Genomic DNA, 25,656 nt, shown 5'->3' with positions numbered 1-25,656 from the left:
AGAAAAACTTTTTCTAATTCTTTGTAGATATTTTCACTTTGTTCATGCATCATTTTCCTGAGCTTGTTGAACACCTTCATAATGGTTATTTTAAACTCTTTGTCAGATAATCCATATACCTCCATTTCTTTAAGGCTGGGTTCTGGAGATTTTTTGTTTGTTTGTTCCTTCAATTAGGACATGTTTTTCTATTTCTTTGTGTGCCCTGAGACTCTGTGTTGCTATCCATGCATTTTAAAACATAGCCATCTCTCCCATTCTTTTTTATCTAATTAAATGTTTTGATTTTGTATTGAAGTATAGCCAATGAACAATGTTGTGATAGTTTCAGGTGGACAGCAAAAGGACTCAGCTATACATAGACATGTGTCTATTCTCCCCCAAACTCCCCTTCCATCAAGGCTGCCACATATCTCTCACTCTTCACAGAAAATCTTCATATAGGGAAATGCTTTCACTAATAAACTTGTCTAAAGATTCTGAGAACTAAAAATTTTCTGGGAATGCATCTTCTCTAGCTCTGGTCACTAGTTTTTCTGGAGCTTGTAGTATCTTGCTCCCTCTGGTATCTGTCTGTAATACACTATCTTGCACGGCCTCAAGCCACTGGGCTCTCTTTAATTTTATGTGACCCCTAGGCATCCCAGGTATACTGATTCCTCATCAGTACTCTGTGTCAGGAGAGATAGAAACCAGTGCTTTGCTAAGTCCCACCAATAGCTGGAACACTGGATATATGTTCTACTCTTCTCTTTATCTCCCAAGGGAGAAGCTGTAAGTTGGGTTTTTCTTCCCAACTGCAAGCTATGCCAGCTTGGGGAGGAGGTGACATAGTTGAAGCATGATTTTTTATGTTTTCAATGTAATTGTTCTTGGATTTGAGCTTGTCTGGGCTACTGTGACTTCCTATCTAATTTCTAGAGTTTTCATAAAGGCTTTCTGGATCATTTATTGTTAAGTGGGTGTTTCTGAAGAGGGACAAGGTCTGAAGCTCCCTATTCTATCATCTTACCAATGTTACCTCATGCCTTTTATTTTTGGTTTATCTCAATCACATCAGTTAAATTCTAGCCCCCATAGGGTCTATGACTACATTTAGTCTCCTTATACATAGTAGTTGTTCAATTAATATCTTAATGACTGGATAAATCTTATCAATAACCCTAGTTCAGAATGAGAGTCCCTTCTTAAAACTTTCTTTAATTTAGAATAGGCATTCCTCTTTACCAAATAAACCAAAGCAGGCACTTCTATATTACTTAATAAAGGCATATATATTACCAAATCCATATTTCCATAATGTAAGTTTATGAACATTTACAAATTATCCTTATGGTTTAAACTTGTACTGATCCTATTTTCTATTAACACCAATCAATGAAGTAGTTGTAGGAAGAGACATCAGAAAGAAAAATTGAGAAGAAACAAGATATTTAGGTTAAGAACTAGAATAGTAAACAGGAGATTTAGAAGAAAAAGGAGGTATTCTTCACACACTAAACATCTACTATTTGCCAAGTACGGTACTGGAAAACAACTTGCTCAACAGTGCCAAAAGGTGTAAAATGATTCTGAAATGAAAGAGGCAATAGAGGAGGCCACATAATTAGACAATTATATGAAGATAATTAAATAACTTAGAGATGAGTCTCAATAGAATTATGGTATTGAAGTAGGTTCAGTAAGGTGGAAAGTAAATGATATACAGTAAAACAGATGATCTATGTATAAAAGCAATTGGGTATGGACAGGAAAAATACAGATGGGACAGTGTATCTTGAAAAGGAAGCAGGATACAGACAGTGGTTTTTTTCAAATATGTATTTTGTTTAGTATGGGAGAAAAATTAGTCATGTGCTTTGGGACAGAGTTTAAAAATGCAGTTCAAATAAAGAATAATTGATAAGTAACAACAGATGTGGGAAGAGGTGGAATCAAGACCAGAGTAGATAATTTAAATTTGGAAAGAATTCATGGCACCTCTTCTTCCTAAAATAGAGGAAAGGGGAAAAGAAAAGATAAAAATTGAGACATTTTGAAATACAGAGGGAGCTTTGGAGGTTTTTTATATTGAATGGCCTTGGTCTGTTTATTCAGTGACTTTGGATATGATACTGGTTTCCAGATCTGTAGAATTAAATAAAAAGGCATTATTTCCTTCTGCTATGAATAAAGATTACTGGGATGTAGTTAAAATCCTGATGAGAGCAGAGTAAACACAATAAAACCACCCATTTGAAGAAGACAACTGGAAGATGATTAATATAATTCTTATTTTGCATATACAGACATGACGGGAGTCTGTTAATAGAAGGTTTAAAAGAAAAAATAACCTAGTGAACTAACAGAATCATGGACTCACTTCTGACAAGTGAGAAGTTCCATTCTTACTTAGCTATTTCTATACATTGTATGAAGGCAGGGTCTCTCCTTCATCTTTTGCAAAATTTAACATGTACCCTCTGCTAGCATCATCTTGTTTCTGCTCGTGTTCTCTTTAAGAATACTTCACATATCAGAAGAATGGCAAAAGTAAAATACCAGACATCAACACATAGAACCAAAGAGCAAACACAGGCTACCAATCTACAAAGTTTAAGACCTAGTCTGATATACTAAGTGCTCACTCATGAGAACAATTGTTACCAGCTTATTATAAGTGGCTTTGCGGATAAAGAATCTGCCTGCAATGAAGGACATCTGGGTTATATCCCTGGTTGGGAAGATCTCCTGGAGGAGGGCGTGGCAACCCACTCTAGTATTCTTGCCTGGAGAATCCCATGGACAGAGAAGCCTGGTGGGTTACAGTCCAGGGGGTCACAAAGAGTTGGACATGACTGAAGCAACTGAACATGCACACACGTATTTAAGCTAGTGACTAGACTGAAATAGAAAATAGCAAATCATCCAGAACTGACTAGTAGATCATCACTGCTAAACATTTGTACATATTTAATAGCAGAGTCAATAGTAATTCTGAGTCATCTGATAATTGGTCAGGCATTCATTCAGTACCGATCCAGTGTATTCCTCACTATTATGTTCAGTTAAACTGCCTGTGGTGTCACAAAGAACTTTGATCTCCCCATGTGTCAACGCTTAATAATGACTCACCCTGTTTTCCAAAAATATTAAAGATATTAAGTAAATAGTACCTGAAAAAAAGCTTTGATTTACTTAGAGAAGTATACTACATAAACATGAGACATGATTATTAAAATTAATCCTTTCCCTTCTATAATTCTCTTATCTAAAATTATCACAATTCTCTCCTCTCCAAAGAACTTAACATTTTTCCATAATTGCAGTAAGGGTTTTTCAGTTTGGCCTTAACCAGAATTCCCTCTCCTTTATGGCAGGTTCTCATTACAATTGTTCACATTCCTTTTGTTTCTTTGCTGGCTCATCATCACACCATTGTCGTCATCTCACCAAGTAAAAAACCTCATCAAACAGTTTAGCTATTAAGTGGAAAATCATCATTATAGCAATGGGAGGACTCTCAACACATTTGCAACTAAGGAAATCAAACTGTTATAGGCCCTCCATGGACCAAAGCTGCTATTCATGGAAAACAAATGTTTAAAGCATACACAAAATATCAATATATAGAAGCTTCTGGGTTGATACTGCATTTGTAAACAAAACCAATCTGTATTTTTTGACATGATGCATACACTATTAATCTAATTTAAAAAATTCAGATACTGGCAGAACAAGACTGTTTCTGTTAGAACTGGTTTCAGGCTAGGTTTGCCTTTCACTGTTTTTGATGGTGCTCCTTTTTCACCCATGTGTTCTTAAACTGCTCCTAACCACCAGGTGTATCCTCCTTTGCATCTCTCTAAGCCCCAGTTCTTTCCAACCTTCTTTCTGAGGCACCATGCCCAGTGGCCTTCCCAGGTGGCGCCGTGGTAAAGAATCCACCTGCTAATGCAGGAAATGCAGGTTCGAGCCCTGGGTCGGGAAGAAGATCCCCTGGAGAAAGAAATGGCTTACCCACTCCAGTATTCTTTCCTGAAGAATCCCATGGACAGAGGAGCCTGGCGGGCTATAGTCCATGGGGTCACAAAGAGTAGGACACACCTGAATGACTGAACACAACACATGCCCAGTGACAATACCTTTCTCTTATGGAAATCCAGTGTCAATTCTTACAGTTCAAATGCCACTGTCTTTAACTTTTCAGTATCCATTTGTTGCTTGATTTTTGGATGGCTTCTTAGTCTCACTTTCTCACCTTGCTAAGAACCCAAGATTGGCATGCTGTTTTACCTGACCTATTTTCTCACCACCTTGCTGTAAGCTTCCAGCCTTCAGGTTGTTACCTTGACTCTAGACTATGAGCTATGGCATCAGAAGCCTCTGAGATTTTCCTCCAGACCTCTTGCCTGTCCCTTATTTTGTGTTGAGTATGATCTGTGGTTGTCTACTATAACAGTATAGGAGATAATTAAGGAAACGATGGGGAGGAAAGCAGGGAGATTTTTTATATTCTCCAATTAACAGAAACACATGTATCTGTTAACAAAACCAGACATTTTTATACCATTCCTGATAGCTCTATGTGATTTCTAGAAAAAACTATTTCTAAGGGCTTGTCAGGTGGTGCAGTGGTAAAGAATCTGCCTGCCAGTGCAGGAAATGCAACCGATGCAGGTTTGATCCTTGGGTTGGGAAGGTCCCCTGGAGTAGGAAATGGCAACCCGCTCCAGTATTCTTGCTTTGAAAATTCCATGGACAGAGGAGCCTGGTGGGCTAGAGTCCATGGGGTCTCAAAAAGTTGGACATGACTGAGCACACACACACAAGGGATCAAAAGATATTCCAAAGTTTAAGCCACATCTGGACAAATCAAGTGTAGAAAATAATTAAGGGACTTATTTAAATGATGAAAAACCACCCTTCCACTTCAATTCTGAAGACACTTAAAAGTGTTTACATGTGAACCAACCACATGATATTTCCCTCAATTTTTTTACAAGTTTACCTATAACATGAAATCCACCTGTATTTATATAAAATAAGCTATTTGAGTTAGAAGTGGTGCCTAAATTATTCTTTTTCTCCCAGTTCATGTTGGGTGTTAAGATACAGTCAAAATATGTAGCTTTATTTTTTCCCTTTTCAGTATTTAAAAAGCATACACTAGCCACTACTCAAAATGCATTAGAAGACAAAATTGCTGAAAAGTATTATAAAGCTGATTACATTTATGTTAATACAGACAGAACACGTTATTGGAGAATAGTGTCCTTAGTTGATTCATATTCCTAATAAGTTCCAAAAGCAGAGAGTTTCCTAATGTATTTTTTAGTCTCTAATCTATCCTTAGTACCATTGAGTGACACGGATGAATTTCTTGGTATTGGCTCAGATGATGGAGCATACATGCAGCTTTCTGGTCATTTATGTGTAAACGCCTTTGGAAAGTTTTTCTATAGTGTCTTGTGTTTCACAGCCTGTTTTCAGGTATGCCTGTAGCTTCTGAATTACTTCACCATTTGAAAATATGCTTTGGCATGTGTTACAATGGTCAAAAATTCAAAGTAATGCTTTTTAACTCATTTCTATTTTCCCACTGAATTAATTCACACTGGATACTCTTTTAACTTATTCATATATGATCACTTGCCTTCTATCCAAAATCTTTTTTAATAAGGGAACAAAACTAAGCCCCCAGGAGACTGTGTAAACAACAGTACTAACATTAATGGACATTATGGGTAAGTGTTAAGAGTGTCAACTTAAGTCTCACTATTTATAAACTGCTTACTAACATCTCTGAGCCAAATTTTCTCATTTTAAAAATGGGCCATAGACATTTCTCCAAAGACATATAAATGACAAATAAACATATAAAAAGATGCTTAACATAATTAACCATTTTGGAAGTATAAATCAAAACCAAAATGAGATACCACTAAACACCTGCTAGGATAACTATACCAAAGAAATGGAAAATAACAAGCATTGGTGAGGATGTGGATAAACTGGAATGCTTGTGTATTTCCACTGAGAATGTAAAACAGTGTATTCACTTTGCAAAAACATCTGGCAATTCCTTAAAAGGTTAAGTATAGAGTGACCAATGATCTGACAGCTCTATTCCTAGGTATGAATGATAACTCAAGAGAAATAATAACATACATCCACACACACACACAAATTGTACACTACGATTTATAGCAGCATTGTTTATAATAGCCAAATAAAGGAAACAAGAAAAATGTCCTTAAGTTGATGTATGGATAAATAATATTTGTTACATCCATACAATGGAATATTATTTGGCAGTTAAAAAGGGGTGAAGTACTGATATAAACTACAACATGCTTGAACCTTGAGAACAATATGTTAAGAAGCAAATCACAAGAGACCACATGTTGTACAAATTCATTTATATTAAATGCCCAGAAAAAGCAAATTTATAGACAAGGAAAAATTATTAGTGGATTGCCTAGAGATGGTGGTGGGGGTGAAGGTAGGGGACTGAGAAGTGACTGCTAATGGGTTTGGAGTTTCAGGGGGCATATTAAAATGTTCTCAAATTGATTGTGGTAAAGGTTGCACAACTCTGAATGTATTAGAATTAATTGAAGTATATGATTTGTCAGTCAGCTGTATGGTATATGAAAAATATCTTAATGATTCTCTAAAAATGGGACAAATAGTTGCATATATCTCATAGAGTTATTGGGAGGATTAAATGATATAATGCATATAAAGTATTAATATAGTCTCAGTGTATAGTAGTGTGAAAAGTGAAAATGTTAGTCACTCAGTCCTATCTGACTCTTTGCGATCCCATGGACTGTAGTCTACCAGGCTCCTCTGTCCATGGAATTCTCCAGGCAAGAATACTGGAGTGGGTAGCCATTCTCTTCTCCAGAGGACATTTCTGACCCAGGGATTGAACCTGGGTCTCCTGCATTGCAGGCAGATTCTTTACCATCTGAGGGTGGCTCAGTAAGCAATCACTAAATGATCTCTCTATTGCTACTATGGTTTACCTGGTAGTTCAGCTGGTAAAGAATTTGCCTGCATTTCAGGAGACCCTAGTTCGATTCCTGGGTTGGGGAGATCTGCTGGAGAAGGGATGGGCTACCCACTCCAGTATTCTTGGGCTTCCCAAGTTTTAATATGCATAAAATCATGATATTGGCATTAATGAAATTGTGATGAAACACCCCAAAGTTTATACTAATGTGTCAATGAGACATAAACTTCAGCAATACCCCAAAATAACAATATATGCAATAGAGGTCTGGTCAACAATTATGCTATTCCTAAGGTGTTCATAATTAACTTGTTATATTAAAGATACATCTTAAGTAAAGTGTTAACATTTTTCTTTTCACGATCAAGTGGCTCAAACAACTATCATTAAGTTATATACATTTAAAGTAAGTAAACCAGTGTCAGTCTCAAGCATCAATATGACAGCCAACTCTTATGGAAAAAGCTGGCCCAGAATTTCCAAAGCTGTAAATAATGCACACATTGTACAATCTGGGGAATAGAATGGCTTGCAGTTTGGGATAGCTCAGGCTAAGCTTGTACATGTTATCCTGTAAAAAATAGATCTTTTGGAAACAGTTCACTAACCCTAGAATATCTACAAGGGACAGTGAATGCTGCCATGAATCAACTCCAAATGTGTGTGCCAAGAATGCTAAGTGAACTCATGATACCCTTCTTCCTCTCCAAAGTCTTCACTGATTCAAGATTAACTGAAGGTTTTCAAGGAGTTATTTGAAGTTAAAAAGCACAGGAGTATACAAAAATTAAAGTAATTCAAATGCTACCAGCATTATATACATGCATATAATGTGATTCATGATACATATATATGATTCCAGCTAATGGAATACTCATACATTGCTATTTATATTGATATTAATTGTGGCTTGACATTTTAGCTCAGTTGGTTGGTGACCTGCTTTGGATTATTTGTTCTATGACAACTTTAGAAGTAGTTGACTGATTTTGTTAAACTAAAGAGACTCAGGGAGATCCTAAGTTTCCACCTTCAGTATTTACCATACTGAAGGAATGGTGGGTAATTTATTATTATAATATATTATATCCTGGCAATTTTTGATTATTTTAAAACAATTTAGTACTTGGAATGAGGCTACAACATTTTGTCATTATATTGAGTGAACCTCAAAGAGTATGGAATTGTTAATTTATGAGGTCCTGCCACAAAGAAATCACTCTCCGTTTTCCCATCTCTGTTTTGGCCATTATCATGTGTGTATGCGTGCTAAGTTGCTTTAGTCCTGTCCAACTCTGCCGTCTTATGGACTGTAGCCTGCCAGGCCCCTTTGACCATGGGATTCTCCAGGCAAGAATACTGGAGTGGGTTGTCATGCCCTCCTCCAGAGGATCTTCCCGACCCAGGGATCAAATCCATGTCTCCTGCGGCCCCTGCATTGGCAGGCGAGTTCTTTACCACTAGTGCCACCTGGGAAGCCCAAGCTGTTATCATATTGCATTGTAATTCTACTTACACATCTCTTTTCCCCACTAGACTTAGAAACACCTTAAGGCCAAGGTCCTCATTTTATTCACCTCTATATTCCTAGGATCTAACACAGTATTTGGGATCCATTAAGAACTTGAAAAGACTCTGATGCTGGGAGGGATTGGAGGCAGGAGGAAAAGGGGACGACAGAGGATGAGATGGCTGGATGGCATCACTGACTTGATGGACGTGAGTCTGGGTGAACTCCGGGAGTTGCTGATGGACAGGGAGGCCTGGCGTGCTGCAATTCATGGGGTCGCAAAGAGTCGGACACGACTGAGCGACTGAACTGAACTGAAGAACTTGAAAAACGTTTTAAGGTAAATCGAGTTAAATAAGAAAAAAAAAAAAAAGGAAGATTTGACTGAACAGCTAACTTCCTAATTTAGGGTTCAATTAGCTATTTATTTTTGCCTTGTAGTCCTAAGTATTGCATTAAATACTATCTTTTCCCTTATTATCTTGTAGTATACAGTGGTCTCTTAGGGAACTTAATATAATTTTCAGTAGAAACTGATGTGCTGGTGAAATCGATTTCTGATGAAGATTAACACTCCTTATTCACACAGAAAGTTTGAGCCTGTAGCACAAAACACAGTCATTAAATATGAATTTAAACAGCCTGTAAAAATAAAATAAATCCTGAAACAGAGAGATGAGAAATAAAGAGAATCTTTCATATTGGATCAGATTCATCTGGCGTTCAATTAGCTTGGAATTATTCCTCTCTTCTGAGTTTTTCTTATATAATTTAGACCCCCAGGTTTTAACTCTTTAACACAAAAGAGAAAATAAACAGTATTTATATTTATTTTATGCATAATGCTGACTGGTAATTTAAGTCTTAGGAAACTTCCAGGAAAAATAGCTATCATCATCAATGAGAAGAACAGGGTACATTTCCAAATTCACCCTTAATTGAAATTAAATGCCACATCTCAAATCTTTCCATCCACATGTATTCATGGATTTTTCAAAATTTCTAGGAGTCTGTTACAGTTTGTAAAGCATGCATTTGGGTTCTTTAAAAAAAAAAAGCTGTATCCAAAAGAAAGGTCTACCTAGCATCAACACATTTCAAGTGGGACAGATGCCTCTATGATGTTTTACTAATTTGATATTTAAACATAATATAAATTAATATACTATGATAGTGTTATTTTTTCTTATAAAACCACTGAAAATATATTCCTTTTCAACTGCCAGAAACCTAATTAGCCCTGGTATAGCAAAGGTTTGTTCATCAAATTAAAAGCTAAATTTACCCTTAGAGAGAGAAAATAAATGGAAGATTATAGGACCAAACTGGATTTGTGTGTGTTTTTTAGGCATTGCTTTTGTCTTTATATTTTATACATTACCACAAGCAGCTTTAGCTGAATAGGCTTGCTTTGTGAAAACAAAAGTTTTAATATTATTTAAGAACATGTTTATCATCTCAAAATATATAGTTATTTGGTTAGGATTAATCTTCTTTCAGCATCACAATGTGAACACAATTTAGCAACAACCAAACTGTCATCACTATGTCAGCAAAAAGTATGTAAATTTCTAGAATCTTGTGGATGACTAATGGATTACACTATAGGAGAGAGAAAGTCAAGATGTTTATTTTCCTCTAGAGAGACAACAAAATATCTGTACTGATGCCAACTCCATGCAATAAGAAGTATTCATTTCAACCCCAAATTTTCATTTACTGGCTTGCCTTTACAAATATGCAGAATTGAAAACTTATTGTAATCCTCAAAAAAGCACAAAGTAAATAATAATTCCAGATCATGTTTTCAAAACAGTCTTGAAATTGATACTTAAATAGCTCCTATAATATTTCTAATTTTGCATAAAATGCCTGCGTGAGACTCTTGTTCATGGGGAAAACAGAATTCAAAATATTCTGGAGAAAATTAATTAATGTTTGCTCTGTGTATCTATTGTTTGATAAACTACACCTAGCTTAGTTGCTAATGATAAACTTTTTTGTTTGTTTATGACTTTGAGGGTCATAAATCTAAGAAGAGTTCAGTTCAAAGGTTTATCTCAACTTAAAAGTCAGGGCATCTGGGACTGGAGGATTCACTTCCAACATGGGTTTACACTCATTCACTCACACATCTGGTTCCTTGGTTCTTTGTTGGCCTTTCTTTCATCAAATGGTATCCCATCCTCTAGGGCCTCTACATGTGGCTTGAGTTTCTCACAGGATGGTAATTTCAGACCAGACTAAGAGACCCAAAGTGAAGTTACGAGATTTCTTTTGGCCCAGCCTCCAATATCCTCAAATATCATTCCTTCCATACTCTATTGGTCAAGTATTTCCCATACCAACCAGATTCAAGGGGAGTGGAATGAGAAACTACATTTAAATGGTAGGGATAGGAGAAAAATCTGGGGCTAACTTTAATCCACTATAACATTATCTCAAAAATTTTAAATATTGGGATTTGGCAAATCTGAACTTGGTAATATCCTTAAGCCATTTAGTTCAGATTGTTATATTTTGGGTAGTTCTCATTTCAGTTCTAGTTTTAAGGCTATCTGAAGCTGCATGTGCTTGGTAAATTTTAAAAAATGAAGGAAAATAATTTCTAGAGGTTTTGAGACCTTACTGAATTCTAAAACTTTTCAAGATATACACAAGGATGTCCAATCACCCCAGTTATCTTTCTCTAGCTCAATTTTATGCTTAGGATTTCTAAGCCCTCATCACTCTGTCTACAGAGCCCCCCTCCCCACACACACACTGAAGAGTTCTCTGGCATTTAAAGAGCTCCTAACATCAGCTTACTGTTGAAGCATGAGTAAATTACAACACAAAATGCTTTCCAGTTGTGAATAAACAGTACTAAATAAATGTGTGGAAAAGTTAAAATCACTTAAAATTAACCAGTCATGTGCTCCTTGGAATGCCAAAGATCTTGTTTAACTGATTTTGTTTTTCTTTCTCTGAATTACATGGTTGATTTAGCATCTCGGAGAAACAGCCTTTCTGGAATGAAAAATGGGCAGGTTTCCATTTTTCTGTCAATAAAGTTGTTTTCAAATTATGTAACAAAATAAAAACTGAAAAGTTCAGCCTTGCATCTAATGTAAATTGGAAGCAAATTACTTTAGTGCTTTTACAGGGTGATATTGGTGAGTTATTTTGACGTATATATCTAAGTTGGAATATATATATCTTAGGGATAGTCCTGAATAACGCAGACAAGTGTGACACCCAGTGAATCTGAATGAAATTTACTCCCTACAAAAGTTTCCCTCCCTACTTTAGAGCAACATTCCTCAAACTTTGCTGGTGAAGTTTGCTTAATGGCAGAGGAAAATGAAGAAGTATCTCCCTAGATACACAAACACAAAATTTAGTCATGTTTTATTTGAAATGGTTGTGCGAATTTTGCTTTCTACTCCTTATTTCATGTTTTCATATAAAAATAACTTATCCATTTGAAACTTCAACAAATGATACAAGATCATTTTACAGTTTCACGTAACCCCTGGCAAACCACTGAGTACTCCTGAGGTATTTTATACCAGTATGGATGGAAAGATTTAAATAAAACTTACTGAAAGAGTGTGTCAGCACATCTAGATTTGGCTTTAACAAAATGTGGAAGACTCTGCAAGGTAATATACAGATGGTGGGGAGAGAGCCATAGTCTAATACTTTGACATTATCTACAAAATATTCAGCATTTTCACAGCCCACTCTTGACAACATGTTTATTATTTTGTTTTTGTTTTAAAATATTTAACTCTGGTACTCATATGGCTAGGCAGCATTAACTATAATGTGCTATGTTTCATTTTATAAAAATGAACACGCTCTTAAGAATAGGTGAGAGGAATCTCTCACATATTTTTAAGATATAAACAAGCCTATAAAAATAAAAATTGGATTGGAAAGATCAAAGTTTGAGTAAAAAACTTCCGAAGTGAGTGAAATATTAGGGCCAATTCATATTCTCTGATTATATAATTGGTAGGTACCACTGTGGTCATATATTTCAATGTCACATACCCAAAGTACAACTAATAACTTTGCCAGCATATTTACCTGGTTATCTTGTTTAGTGTTAAAGAAATTATCTGAAGTGAAGAATAGAATAAAACCTAAGATAGATGAAAGCTCACAGATGTTACAGAATGTAGCTTTATGGACATGGTTTGAAAGAGACACTAGTGGGCCTCTGAGTTTTAAGCTTAAAGTTCTTGGAATATAAGGATTAGTGGTAAGAGACTCAAAAAGAGGCTCAACACCCTGTGTCTTTATTTCAGTCTGTAAAAAGACAGTAGCATCCGTAAATCAACTTGTTTCTTTTTGTTACACCATATTATTTATAAATATGCAGGATCTCAACCTAAAAGCAAGTTTTAAATAGTCCTGAATTGTGCCACTGGAAATAATATTATCAAATCATTCTAAAGGTTGTACTGAGGGGCTGTTGTATTTTGAAAAAGGGGTTGCTCTCCAGGAGTTAATGCCCTCTGAATAAAAATTTTGGATGGACAAGCATGAAAAGTTTTCTGCACCAATCACCAAGGCATGACACCCAGGAATCTATCAATCACAGTCACAAAGCTCTGTCCTATAGCACAGAAAATACCCAGTGTAACCAGTTAGTATTACCATTCCTGATGCAATACAAACTCATTTCCTTAAACTGCTATTGCACTGAACTCCGGGGTTATAAATGAGCAGACACAAATTGATTTGCATGTAATATCAGTAGCAGCAAACCTTTCCTGATTCATGTAATTTTCTCCATCTGTTAACAGAGAGCAAGTTTAGGATCTATTATTCCCTGAAGGCGACTTACCCAGCTGGACATCTATAACACTTGGCTGATTCTCCATGGGGAACAATGGCTTGGGAGGTTTGTCTGTGAGTAAAGCTAGAAGAGAAAATGAAAAAAGGTAACGAAACAATTGAAATAAATTACAGGATGAGAAAGAGTCTACCCTGTATGGTATTTAATGTCTGTAAACTTGATAGTACGTAAACACTTATCAGACAGTGTTCCTACATGAGTTGTTACTCTATCCATACAATATCCATTTCCTAGCACATTTAAAGTGCTGTTGATTCACTGTAAATTGGCTACTTACTTTGAAAGCTACACTTTCCAACAAGATCAAATGAATATCTACTTTGAATGGTTTTATAAGCTTGTGAGTGTAAAGAAATAGAGATTTTAAAAGTATAATCATATAAACATTAAATCTTCATACCCACGTAAAATATTATTTAATGACATAAATCCTAATGAACATTTCTGGTGGATTGAAACTTCTACACTGCTGAACCATCCCTCAACTCTCCATCTCAATCTCTAAAACAATATAACAAAACACTGGTAACTTCATTAATATAATTGATAATTGATCAAAAATACTGAACAAATATATTTTGCCCACTAAGTCCTGTGCTAAGCGTTAAAGGAAAAGAAGTAAAAATTTCATCTTTGCCTTCAAAGTATAACCTAGGAGTATGAACACAGAAGTAGCACATGAACTAAAGAGATGAAAGAACAAAGCAGACAACTTAATAAAACATTGTACCATTTGAGTTATAAAAAGATAATGTGGAGGGATTTCCCTGGTGATCTAGTGGCTAAGACTTCACGCTCCCAATTCAGGAGGACTGGGTTCTATTATTGGACAGATAACTAGATCCCATGTGCCTCAACTAAGAGCTCATATGCTGCAACTGAAGATTCTGCATGCTGCAATGCATAGTGAACATCCAACAGGCCGCAACTAAGACCCATGACAGCCAGATAAAGAAATATATATATATATACATATATATATATATATATATATTTATTTATTTAGAGCTATATGGAGTAAAGGAATGGAGAAAGGACAGGTCAATATTTGTTGTCAGGTTGGGCAAAGTTTTATGAAAGAAATGAGTCTCCACACAGACTATAAGGAGTGGAAAAGATTTGGAAAGGCAGAGTAATGAATAACAAACACAGGAAAAATTAATAACATAAATCAAAGAATAGAGGGCTTCCCTGGTGTTTCAGCTGATAAAGAATCTGCCTGCGATGTGGGAGACCTGGGTTTAATCACTGGGTTGGGAAGATCCCCTGGAGAAGGGAATGGCTGCCCACTCCAGTATTCTGGCCTAGAGAATTCCATGGACTCTATAGTGCATGGGGTCAAAAAGAGTTGGACAGGACTGAGCAACTTTCACTTAGCAAGCACACTGTGATTAAAGTTGAACAATCTGGTAAGAAGGAGTTGAGTAGGGTGGGGTAAAAGTAAGTTGTTCATGATGTGAATTAATTGGAAATAACACTTGATATAATTGAGCTCACTTCTGGAGGATCCTGAGACATATGCAGAGGAATCTGGACATGATATAGTAGACTAGAAGACCATTGTAAAGTTTTGGAAAACCAGCAAAAAAAAAGACTATCTATCTAAAAGACTATCTATCTTTAGTGCTATCTAAAGACAAATAGCTTGATATGTACAAAGGTCTTGGAAAAAAACAGCTAAGAGGATTCAGTAACAAGGCTGCAGTGAGGGGATAAGGAGTTAGAATACTGAAGTCTAGAGAAATGTTTTTTTAAAAATGAGGCAAATTAGAGAGGCACCTAGAAGAAAGAAATGTAAGGACTTAGCACATAGATATAAAATGCTTTATGACAAACATTATGTGACGCTAATATTTATATCTTGAGTTCCTTTTAATTATCTCAGTATTTATGCCTTACTTCAACTATCCAGCTAGACTCTTACCTATCTAGGGGAAATGTTTTATACTTCTTTGTAATTCACAAGCGACCTAGAGTAGGGCTAGGCAGGTAAGAGATAATCATTAAAGCATTGTAAACTGATTGGTTTAGGAATTCTTGCTGACATGAGAGAAGTTCATCTCATATTTGCAAAGATATTTAAAAGAAAAAGAGAGAAACAAAAGTTGGGCACATGATAGGTAAGGTTGTGTACTAAGTTGCTTCAGTTGTGTCCGACTCTTTGTGACTCTATGGACCGTAGCCTGCCAGGCTCCTCTGTCCATGGGATTCTCTGGGTAAGAATACTGGAGTGGGTTGTCATTTCCTTCTCCAGGGAATCTTCTCTACCTAGAGATCAAACCTGGGTCTCCTGCACTGCAGGCAGACTCTTTTCCACTGAGTCACCTAGGAAGCCCATGTAAGGTTAGGGAAATGCACAAACTTGGCGATATACACACAAAAAATTGTGGATAACAAACAAAGGCACCAGAAAAGAGCTTTACATAACATTAACTTTATCTTCCTGATATCCAAACTGTTCAGGAAAATTTTAGTGAATTTTTCTCATTTTTCCAATAAATCTTTGTTGATGACCTGTAATGCATCTTGTCCTTATGGAATTAAGTGATATATTTTTCTAACTAAGCTGATTGTAGCATAATATAGGCAAACACACAAATTCAATATCTATAGTCTTCATTTCTTCAATATTTCAGTTATTCTTAATACCCTTAAATATTTGAAATATAAAGAATATGCTCTAGGCAAAATTTAAATATTTGTATACAAAACCCAGTCACAATAGATGTTCAATTTTGTTGTTTGCTATTGTTTGAAACAGCAAAATATTGAGTACTACTAAAATAACCATCAGTAGGAGTCTGGTTAATAATATTATGTTACTTCTATCTAGTGATATATTATGATACATCTACTTAAAAGAATGAGGTAAATCTGTATGTCTATCATGAAATATCTTTTTTTAATTTAAATTTATTTATTTTAATTGGAGGCTACTTTACAATATTGTATTGGTTCTGCCACACATCAACATGAATCTGCCACGGGTGTACACGTGTTCCCCATCCTGAACCCCTCTCCCACCTTCGTTCCCGTACCATCCCTCTGGGTCATCCCAGTGCACCAGCCCCGAGCATCCTGTATCGAACCTGGACTGGCGATTCGTTTAAATATCTCTAAGATACACTATTCAATGAAAGAAACAAGGTTCCAAACAGTGTGCATAATAATACTATCCGTTTTATGAAAAATATACGTGTGCACGCACATGTGCTATGCATTTATAAATTGGTATAAGCATGGAATAGTTCTGAATGGATACATGTGAAATTCATAACAGTGATTTCTTCCAAGGAGAAGAACTAGGTGGCTGAGGAATAGTGGTGGATAGGTTAATTTTCATTGTATACCTTTTGTACATTTTGAACAACATAAATATACTGTGTATTAAAAACATGAATAAAATTAAAATTAAATAAAGTCCTGCCACCTACATTTTATTTATAAAAGAATAATTTTGGTTATTTGGTATAATTATTGTCAATTTGCCTTACACATCTAGATTATAGATACTTTGATTGCTGGAAACTGTTCTTAGTATTATTTTCAAATATGTCTTGCCACCAAATGTATTGTTTGGAATGTGGTAGGTGGGAAGTAAATTTAGGTAATGTATTTCATGCTCAAAGATGAATATGTTGTCTTACTTTCATCAGGATATGAATTTGGAGTCATGGTTGCCTCCCATCCTAAAATTTACCATGGACTATGGATATATTTACTCTGATTTTATTATTGTTAAGTGTCAATAACTAACATGTATTAATATTCCTGATAATTTTAGGTGCCCTACATTCACAGGTGGTTCATAATTTTCAGTTATGTGCTTTCAGATACATTAGTTCATGTGATCTACACAATGACTTGGAAGGTAAGAAAGATAGAATTATGGCCACCTTAGAGATGAAGCTAAATGAAGCTTATGTTATCTCATTTGGTGCCCCCTTGTGATCAAAATCTCCTATATGCAGAATGGAAAGGAAGATAGACATAAATTGTAGGCAGGAAACAGGTAAAAAACGCTAAGTACTGAATCAATTATTTTAGCCTCTTTGACTACAGACTAATCAACTAAGTTAAGGTTCCGAGGCCAGTGACAGTGGCAGACAGTCAGCTGAAACACAGTTTCTAGAGAACATTTCATGCATATACATTTTTTCCCTAAACCCATGAATGAAAGGAGATGGACTTGCACTTATCCTAACACATCCCAATGGGATGTATGGGCGTGGAACCTCATTAAATTCCAATATCATGTCTAGGCCTGGGAATTGCCAAGAAGTGCAGAACATTTGTGATGATAAAGCAGCAACTTCAGCAGTTCATCTGGATCCTGACCAGAAGCCCACAGACAAATCTATCAGCGTCCAGCATAATTACAGCATTTGCAGATTAGCTAGAGCACATGCTGCCATGAGCAGTCAAGCTCATTTCTTTCTTCTTCTTCTTTTTTTTTTTTTTAAACCTCATCTGAGAATCACAATTACTGTTTGGGAAATGAAGGGGAGAACTGTCAATACCAGGCCCCATGAACCACACAGTGGAGATTTACAGTTTTATTAGAAAAGTTATCTTGGACTTCTAGACTAATTGAGGTCTGAGCTAGTCTTTGAATTTGCTGCTCAAGCTTCATGCTTTGATTGAAAGAATGGGAGCAAGGGATGCAGTTTGGTACTAACATTTAAGTCCAGAATTCCTCCCTGCATTTCCCTCTGTAGCTGCTCATGTTTAATTATCCTTAAATATAATTGCTGTACAGAGTATACCATGGTATTAGTCTTAATGTGCTAGTGAAGCTATGACTGTTACCGCCTGTTTCTTCCTAAAGCTAAGTTTTATATGTTTGATACTAATTATTCTGAGGAGAATGTCCAAATTACCTCTTCCTTTTCTACTGCAGGCAACAGTTGTATCTACCTGTGCAACCAGAAAAATTGATTTGACTGAAATGATGGATACATTTCTGTGAACCTAGTGTAAGAAATCAGTAGAATCAATTGTTGGATTGAATAAATGCCTAGGAGTTACATACAGTTATTACAAGTTTCATTGTCCTCTTTTGTTGATGTGTCTCTAATAAGACTTGCCAGTGAGCCAAGCAGGAGGGAAAAGAAGGACAGCTGGATGCAAAGGACACTAAGTTTGAACCCACTAGAATCACAAAGTAACTATTTAATTTTTATGAATGAAGACATTACAAAATGTGTATGTTTAACTCAATGAAATGTATCCCTCCAAATCCATCCAGTATCAGCACTGAAATCATATTCCAAAATCATTAGTTTCACCACAACATTTAACCATACAGAATCTCCCAATGTTCCCTACATTTATAAGAGGATAAAATCTGAACTTATCAGATGTGAATATAAAGGCAGTCATGATACAGCCTTAAAAAAACAAACAAACAAACAAAAAAACAAAAAAAACTCTTCCTGCATTCTTACCCACTCTTCTACTTTATCTGTACTTAGTTTGGCCAAGTTACTTGCCTGATTTACACATTGCAACTCTGCATCTAAGCTTAGAGACAAATTATAATAGTTACCATAATTATAATTTATTTAGTATCTGCCATGCGCTCGGCCTCTTTTAAGACATTTTATATTACATTTTACAAATAACTTTCTCAAACTCAAGGAGCTCTTGACTTGTAAAAGAGGGATCTGAACTGAATGTCTGACTTCACCATGCTGGCAATGCCTTTCTACAACCTTCCTTTTCACCATCCCAAGTCCTATCTATCTTCCAAAAGTCAGTTGAAGTCCTACATCCTACAGAAAGCCTTCCCTAATAGCCTAAACAAAGATTTCCTCTCTCTGAAATCTTAAAGCAAGTAACTTTCTTTCTGAAATCCTAAAGAAAGTAAAAACTCTTTCTTTGAACCATTCATTTGGTTCACTGTATATGCTGCTTTAAAAACAAATTTCAATGCAATCCCTATCAAGCTACCAATGGTATTTTTCAGAGAGCTAGAACAAATAATTTCACTGTTTGAATGGAAATACAAAAAACCTCGAATAGCCAAAGCAATCTTTGGCTTTGGAAAGAAGAATGGAACTGGAGGAATCAACCTGCCTGACTTCAGGCTCTACTACAAAGCCACAGTCAACAAGACAGTATGGTACTGGCACAAAGACAGAAATATAGATCAATGGAACAAAACAGAAAGCCCAGAGATAAATCCACACACCTATGGACACCTTATCTTGACAAAGGAGACAAGAATATACAATGGAGAAAAGATAATCTCTTTAACAAGTGGTGCTGGGAAAACTGGTCAACCACTTGTAAAAGAATGAAACTAGAACACTTTCTAACACCATACACAAAAATAAACTCAAAATGGATTAAATATCTAAACGTAAGACCAGAAACTAAAATTCCTAGAGGAGAACATAGGCAAAACACTCTCCGACATAAATCACAGCAGGATCCTCTATGACCCACCTCCCAGAATATTGAAAATAAAAGCAAAAATAAACAAATAAGACTTAATTAAAATTAAAAGCTTCTGCACAACAAAGGAAACTATAAGCAAAGTGAAAAGACAGCCTTCAGAATGGGAGAAAATAATAACAAATGAAGCAACTGACAAACAACTAATCTCAAAAATATACAAGCAACTCCTGCAGTTCAATTCCAGAAAAATAAATGACGCAATCAAAAAATGGGCCAAAGAACTAAATAGACATTTCTCCAAAGAAGACATACAGATGGCTAACAAACACATGAAAAGATGCTCAACATCACTCATTATCAGAGAAATGCAAATCAAAACCACTATGAGGTACCATTTCACACCAGTCAGAATGGCTGCGATCCAAAAGTCTACAAGCAATAAACGCAGGAGAGGGTGTGGAGAAAAGGGAACCCCCTTACACTATTGGTGGGAATGCAAACTAGTACAGCCACTATGGAGAACAATGTGGAGATTCCTTAAAAAACTGGAAATAGAACTGCCTTATGACCCAGCAATCCCACTGCTGGGCATACACACCAAGGAAACCAGAATTGAAAGAGACACGTGTACCCCAGTGTTCATTGCAGCACTGTTTATAATAGCCAGGACATGGAAGCAACCTAGATGTCCATCAGCAGATGAATGGATAAGAAAGCAGTGGTACATATACACAATGGAGTATTACTCAGCCATTAAAAAGAATACATTTGAATCAGTTCTAATGAGGTGGATGAAACTGGAGCCTATTATACAGAGTGAAGTAAGCCAGAAAGAAAAACACCAGTATAGTATACTAATGCATATATATGGAATTTAGAAAGATGGTAATGATAACCCTGTATGCGAGACAGCAAAAGAGACACAGATGTATAGAACAGTCTTATGGACTCTGTGGGAGAGGGAGAGGGTGGGATGATTTGGGAGAATGGCATTGAAACATGTATAATATCATATAAGAAATGAATCACCAGTCCAGGTTCGATGCATACAGGATGCTTGGGGCTGGTGCACTGGGATGACCCAGAGGGATGGTACAGGCAGGGAGGTGGGAGGGGGTTTCAGGATGGGGAACATGTGTACACCCGTGGCGGATTCATGTTGATGTATGGCAAAACCAGTACAATATTGTAAAGTAATTAGCCTCCAATTAAAATTAATAAACTTAAATTTTAAAAAAAGGAAAGACAAAAGCTTAAAAAAAATAAAAACAAATTCAACTTCATTTTATATGGTTATTTCTAGTTTCCCTAACTAGATTTTGAAGTTCCTAGATGACAAGAACCATGTCTTGCATAACCTAACAATTAAGATAGTGTCTGACACTGTGGAACAAATAAACACAATCTTCAAATTAATTTTCCTATTGAATTCTTTCTGTAAAAATGGGTGCTTCTCATAGGGTTCTTAGGTTACAAGGAACAGAAACACACTCTTGTTAATTTAAGCAAAAAGGGAATTTATCAGAAGGATGTCTCAAGGATGGACAGGATGTCTGGGGGACTAAGTTTAGATACAAGAAAGAATCAGGCCAGGTCTAGATGTACAGGCAAAAGGGGACCACACCACAATTTTATCTTGATTCCATCACTGGACTGAATTCTCTCCAACTGGTTTTCTGTGTGTTTTTTTTTTTTTTTTAATTTTCTTTGTCTTGTTGTGCTGCATCTTGTTTTCTGTCCTTGTGTCACTTTGAGCAAGATTCAAAATCTGAGGAAAGAGAAGCTGAAGGCACAAGTTTTAAAGTCCAGCCCTAGCCAAGACTGCACACACACCCCAAGGAAAAGAAGAATCCCCCTAAAGCAAGATTTCAGTCTCAGCAATATTATTAATTTTCTGTGCCAGATAATTTTCTCTTGTAGGTGGCTGTCTTGTGCATCATAGAATGTTTAACGGCTTCATTGGCCTCCAGCCACTCAAGGCTAGTAGTAACCTCCCCCAGCTGTAACACCCAAAAATGTCTCCAAATATTGGCAGAGGCACCTAGGGAACAAAAGCACCCCAGGTTGAGAACCATTCTCTTGCAGGAAACTTAGGTTCTCTGTTGTTCTGAGGGAATTGAAGATCTTCAGAAAGAAGATTTGGGAACAGCCTTCACATGGGAAAAGAAAATGGAGGTCCTTACTAAGCAAATTAGGTCGGAGGAGAGCCAGGCATCTTGTTAATATCCTTAAAGATTTCCTGTAATCATGAAAGGAGATTCTCCAAGTCTAGCCAAAGTAGCTGACTAGATTCAAGATTTCATAAATTGAACACAGAATGAATCCAGACATTGCCGAGTTCTGGAAACACCATAAGCCTTACTATTTCTTGGAAAGGACTGTCTCTTTCTGAGTTAACTTCAGAGACTTCCTAATTCTGAATTATAATGCACATATTTTACTGGCTACTTAATGAATATAAAGTCCAATATATTGTGAAGGTTTCATTTCTAGGATTACTAAATTAAGAATCCCCTATTTAGGTAATCATTCAGGAAACATATATAATAAATATGATTATTTAATATCACCTTTAATCCTCCAAATCCGGAAACCCAAACAGGACCAGCATTACATATAATGTGTCTCCTTTGCTCTAAGCTTCCTCTTTTTGTGTACCCTATTTCAGAGGAGTTTCCTTTCCAGCCTGATTTTATGCACCCAGCACGTCTCTCTAAACAAAACTTGCTGCAAAGAAACCTCTGTGATTTAAATATTAGTATGAACTTAAGATATCTGAACCTCCTTTCCTAAGGATAGTCACTTTCAAAAAGTTGTCTGGAAATGCATAAGTGCAGGCTTTATTCCTTAGTAGAAGGTTAAACAGCAAGCACATAACTGACCCTAGGACCCTTCTCTTTACTCCTGTCTTTACACTGGTATTGGTCAACAAACGGGGTAGGCTTCAGCAGAAGTTAATGAAGACAGATACAGTTATTTTCCTCAAGATTCCAACCAACATGACTATGAGTAATTTCTCTACTTAACATTATCTTAGGAAAGAAAGTCCAGACATAGTTTAAATTAAATAACACATTAATGTCCATTAAAAGTCTTGTTTTCACTTCAGTCTGTTATTACCTCCATCAACTAAGTGTGTGCATGTGCATGCTCAGTCATGTCCAACTCTTTGAAATCCCATGGACTGCAGCCACCAGGCTCCTATATTCGTGGAATTTTCCAGTCAAGAATACTAAAGTGGGTTGCCATTTCCTTCTCCAGGGGATCTTCTTGACTCAGGGATCAAACCTGTGTATCCTACACTGGCAGGCAGATTCTTTACCACTGAACCACCTGGGAAGCCTCCATCAATTAAGCACTACGGAAATTAATTTTTTATAAATATTTTCTCCACCAAAACTCAATATCTTTGCCTCATTTAAAATAGGAGGGGGCAGAATGACATATTATTCATCTATCAATTCCATCCAGAAAGAATACGTATTCTCTATCTGTTCCAGCTATGGTAGAAAAGCTGTGATAGGGTCCAGAAAAAAAAAATCAAGCCAGTGATTCCAAGAGTCATTGTACATTTGTTTCAAATCATTGATGGCTTGACCTTCAGATATTTGGATGTGCATCTCCCATACCTCCCGACTCCTAACTGAAAATAATTCCCTTTAGTAAGTAAACATGAATAAAATTAAAATTAAATAAAGTCCTGCCACCTACATTTTATTTATAAAAGAATAATTTTGGTTATTTGGTATAATTATTGTCAATTTGCCTTACACATCTAGATTATAGATACTTTGATTGCTGGAAACTGTTCTTAGTATTATTTTCAAATATGTCTTGCCACCAAATGTATTGTTTGGAATGTGGTAGGTGGGAAGTAAATTTAGGTAATGTATTTCATGCTCAAAGATGAATATGTTGTCTTACTTTCATCAGGATATGAATTTGGAGTCATGGTTGCCTCCCATCCTAAAATTTACCATGGACTATGGATATATTTACTCTGATTTTATTATTGTTAAGTGTCAATAACTAACATGTATTAATATTCCTGATAATTTTAGGTGCCCTACATTCACAGGTGGTTCATAATTTTCAGTTATGTGCTTTCAGATACATTAGTTCATGTGATCTACACAATGACTTGGAAGGTAAGAAAGATAGAATTATGGCCACCTTAGAGATGAAGCTAAATGAAGCTTATGTTATCTCATTTGGTGCCCCCTTGTGATCAAAATCTCCTATATGCAGAATGGAAAGGAAGATAGACATAAATTGTAGGCAGGAAACAGGTAAAAAACGCTAAGTACTGAATCAATTATTTTAGCCTCTTTGACTACAGACTAATCAACTAAGTTAAGGTTCCGAGGCCAGTGACAGTGGCAGACAGTCAGCTGAAACACAGTTTCTAGAGAACATTTCATGCATATACATTTTTTCCCTAAACCCATGAATGAAAGGAGATGGACTTGCACTTATCCTAACACATCCCAATGGGATGTATGGGCGTGGAACCTCATTAAATTCCAATATCATGTCTAGGCCTGGGAATTGCCAAGAAGTGCAGAACATTTGTGATGATAAAGCAGCAACTTCAGCAGTTCATCTGGATCCTGACCAGAAGCCCACAGACAAATCTATCAGCGTCCAGCATAATTACAGCATTTGCAGATTAGCTAGAGCACATGCTGCCATGAGCAGTCAAGCTCATTTCTTTCTTCTTCTTCTTTTTTTTTTTTTTAAACCTCATCTGAGAATCACAATTACTGTTTGGGAAATGAAGGGGAGAACTGTCAATACCAGGCCCCATGAACCACACAGTGGAGATTTACAGTTTTATTAGAAAAGTTATCTTGGACTTCTAGACTAATTGAGGTCTGAGCTAGTCTTTGAATTTGCTGCTCAAGCTTCATGCTTTGATTGAAAGAATGGGAGCAAGGGATGCAGTTTGGTACTAACATTTAAGTCCAGAATTCCTCCCTGCATTTCCCTCTGTAGCTGCTCATGTTTAATTATCCTTAAATATAATTGCTGTACAGAGTATACCATGGTATTAGTCTTAATGTGCTAGTGAAGCTATGACTGTTACCGCCTGTTTCTTCCTAAAGCTAAGTTTTATATGTTTGATACTAATTATTCTGAGGAGAATGTCCAAATTACCTCTTCCTTTTCTACTGCAGGCAACAGTTGTATCTACCTGTGCAACCAGAAAAATTGATTTGACTGAAATGATGGATACATTTCTGTGAACCTAGTGTAAGAAATCAGTAGAATCAATTGTTGGATTGAATAAATGCCTAGGAGTTACATACAGTTATTACAAGTTTCATTGTCCTCTTTTGTTGATGTGTCTCTAATAAGACTTGCCAGTGAGCCAAGCAGGAGGGAAAAGAAGGACAGCTGGATGCAAAGGACACTAAGTTTGAACCCACTAGAATCACAAAGTAACTATTTAATTTTTATGAATGAAGACATTACAAAATGTGTATGTTTAACTCAATGAAATGTATCCCTCCAAATCCATCCAGTATCAGCACTGAAATCATATTCCAAAATCATTAGTTTCACCACAACATTTAACCATACAGAATCTCCCAATGTTCCCTACATTTATAAGAGGATAAAATCTGAACTTATCAGATGTGAATATAAAGGCAGTCATGATACAGCCTTAAAAAAACAAACAAACAAACAAAAAAACAAAAAAAACTCTTCCTGCATTCTTACCCACTCTTCTACTTTATCTGTACTTAGTTTGGCCAAGTTACTTGCCTGATTTACACATTGCAACTCTGCATCTAAGCTTAGAGACAAATTATAATAGTTACCATAATTATAATTTATTTAGTATCTGCCATGCGCTCGGCCTCTTTTAAGACATTTTATATTACATTTTAC

General features: G+C 36.1%; 1 protein-coding gene across 1 annotated transcript in view; it reads right to left on the bottom strand.

Annotated features, from left to right (window-relative positions):
* Positions 1–25,656, bottom strand: part of IL1RAPL2 (interleukin 1 receptor accessory protein like 2) — a 1,181,612-nt gene that overhangs the window by 282,348 nt on the left and 873,608 nt on the right. The window contains exon 6 of the mRNA XM_070785442.1: positions 13,348–13,422. Coding sequence (XP_070641543.1) covers positions 13,348–13,422 — 75 coding nt within the window. The remainder of the gene's footprint in view (positions 1–13,347; positions 13,423–25,656) is intronic.

The sequence above is a fragment of the Bos indicus genome, chromosome X (assembly GCF_029378745.1).
Source record: "Bos indicus isolate NIAB-ARS_2022 breed Sahiwal x Tharparkar chromosome X, NIAB-ARS_B.indTharparkar_mat_pri_1.0, whole genome shotgun sequence".
Taxonomy (NCBI): Eukaryota; Metazoa; Chordata; class Mammalia; order Artiodactyla; family Bovidae; genus Bos; species Bos indicus.
Note: the sequence above shows the minus strand (reverse complement) of the source record. Positions and strands in the feature narration are given on the sequence as shown.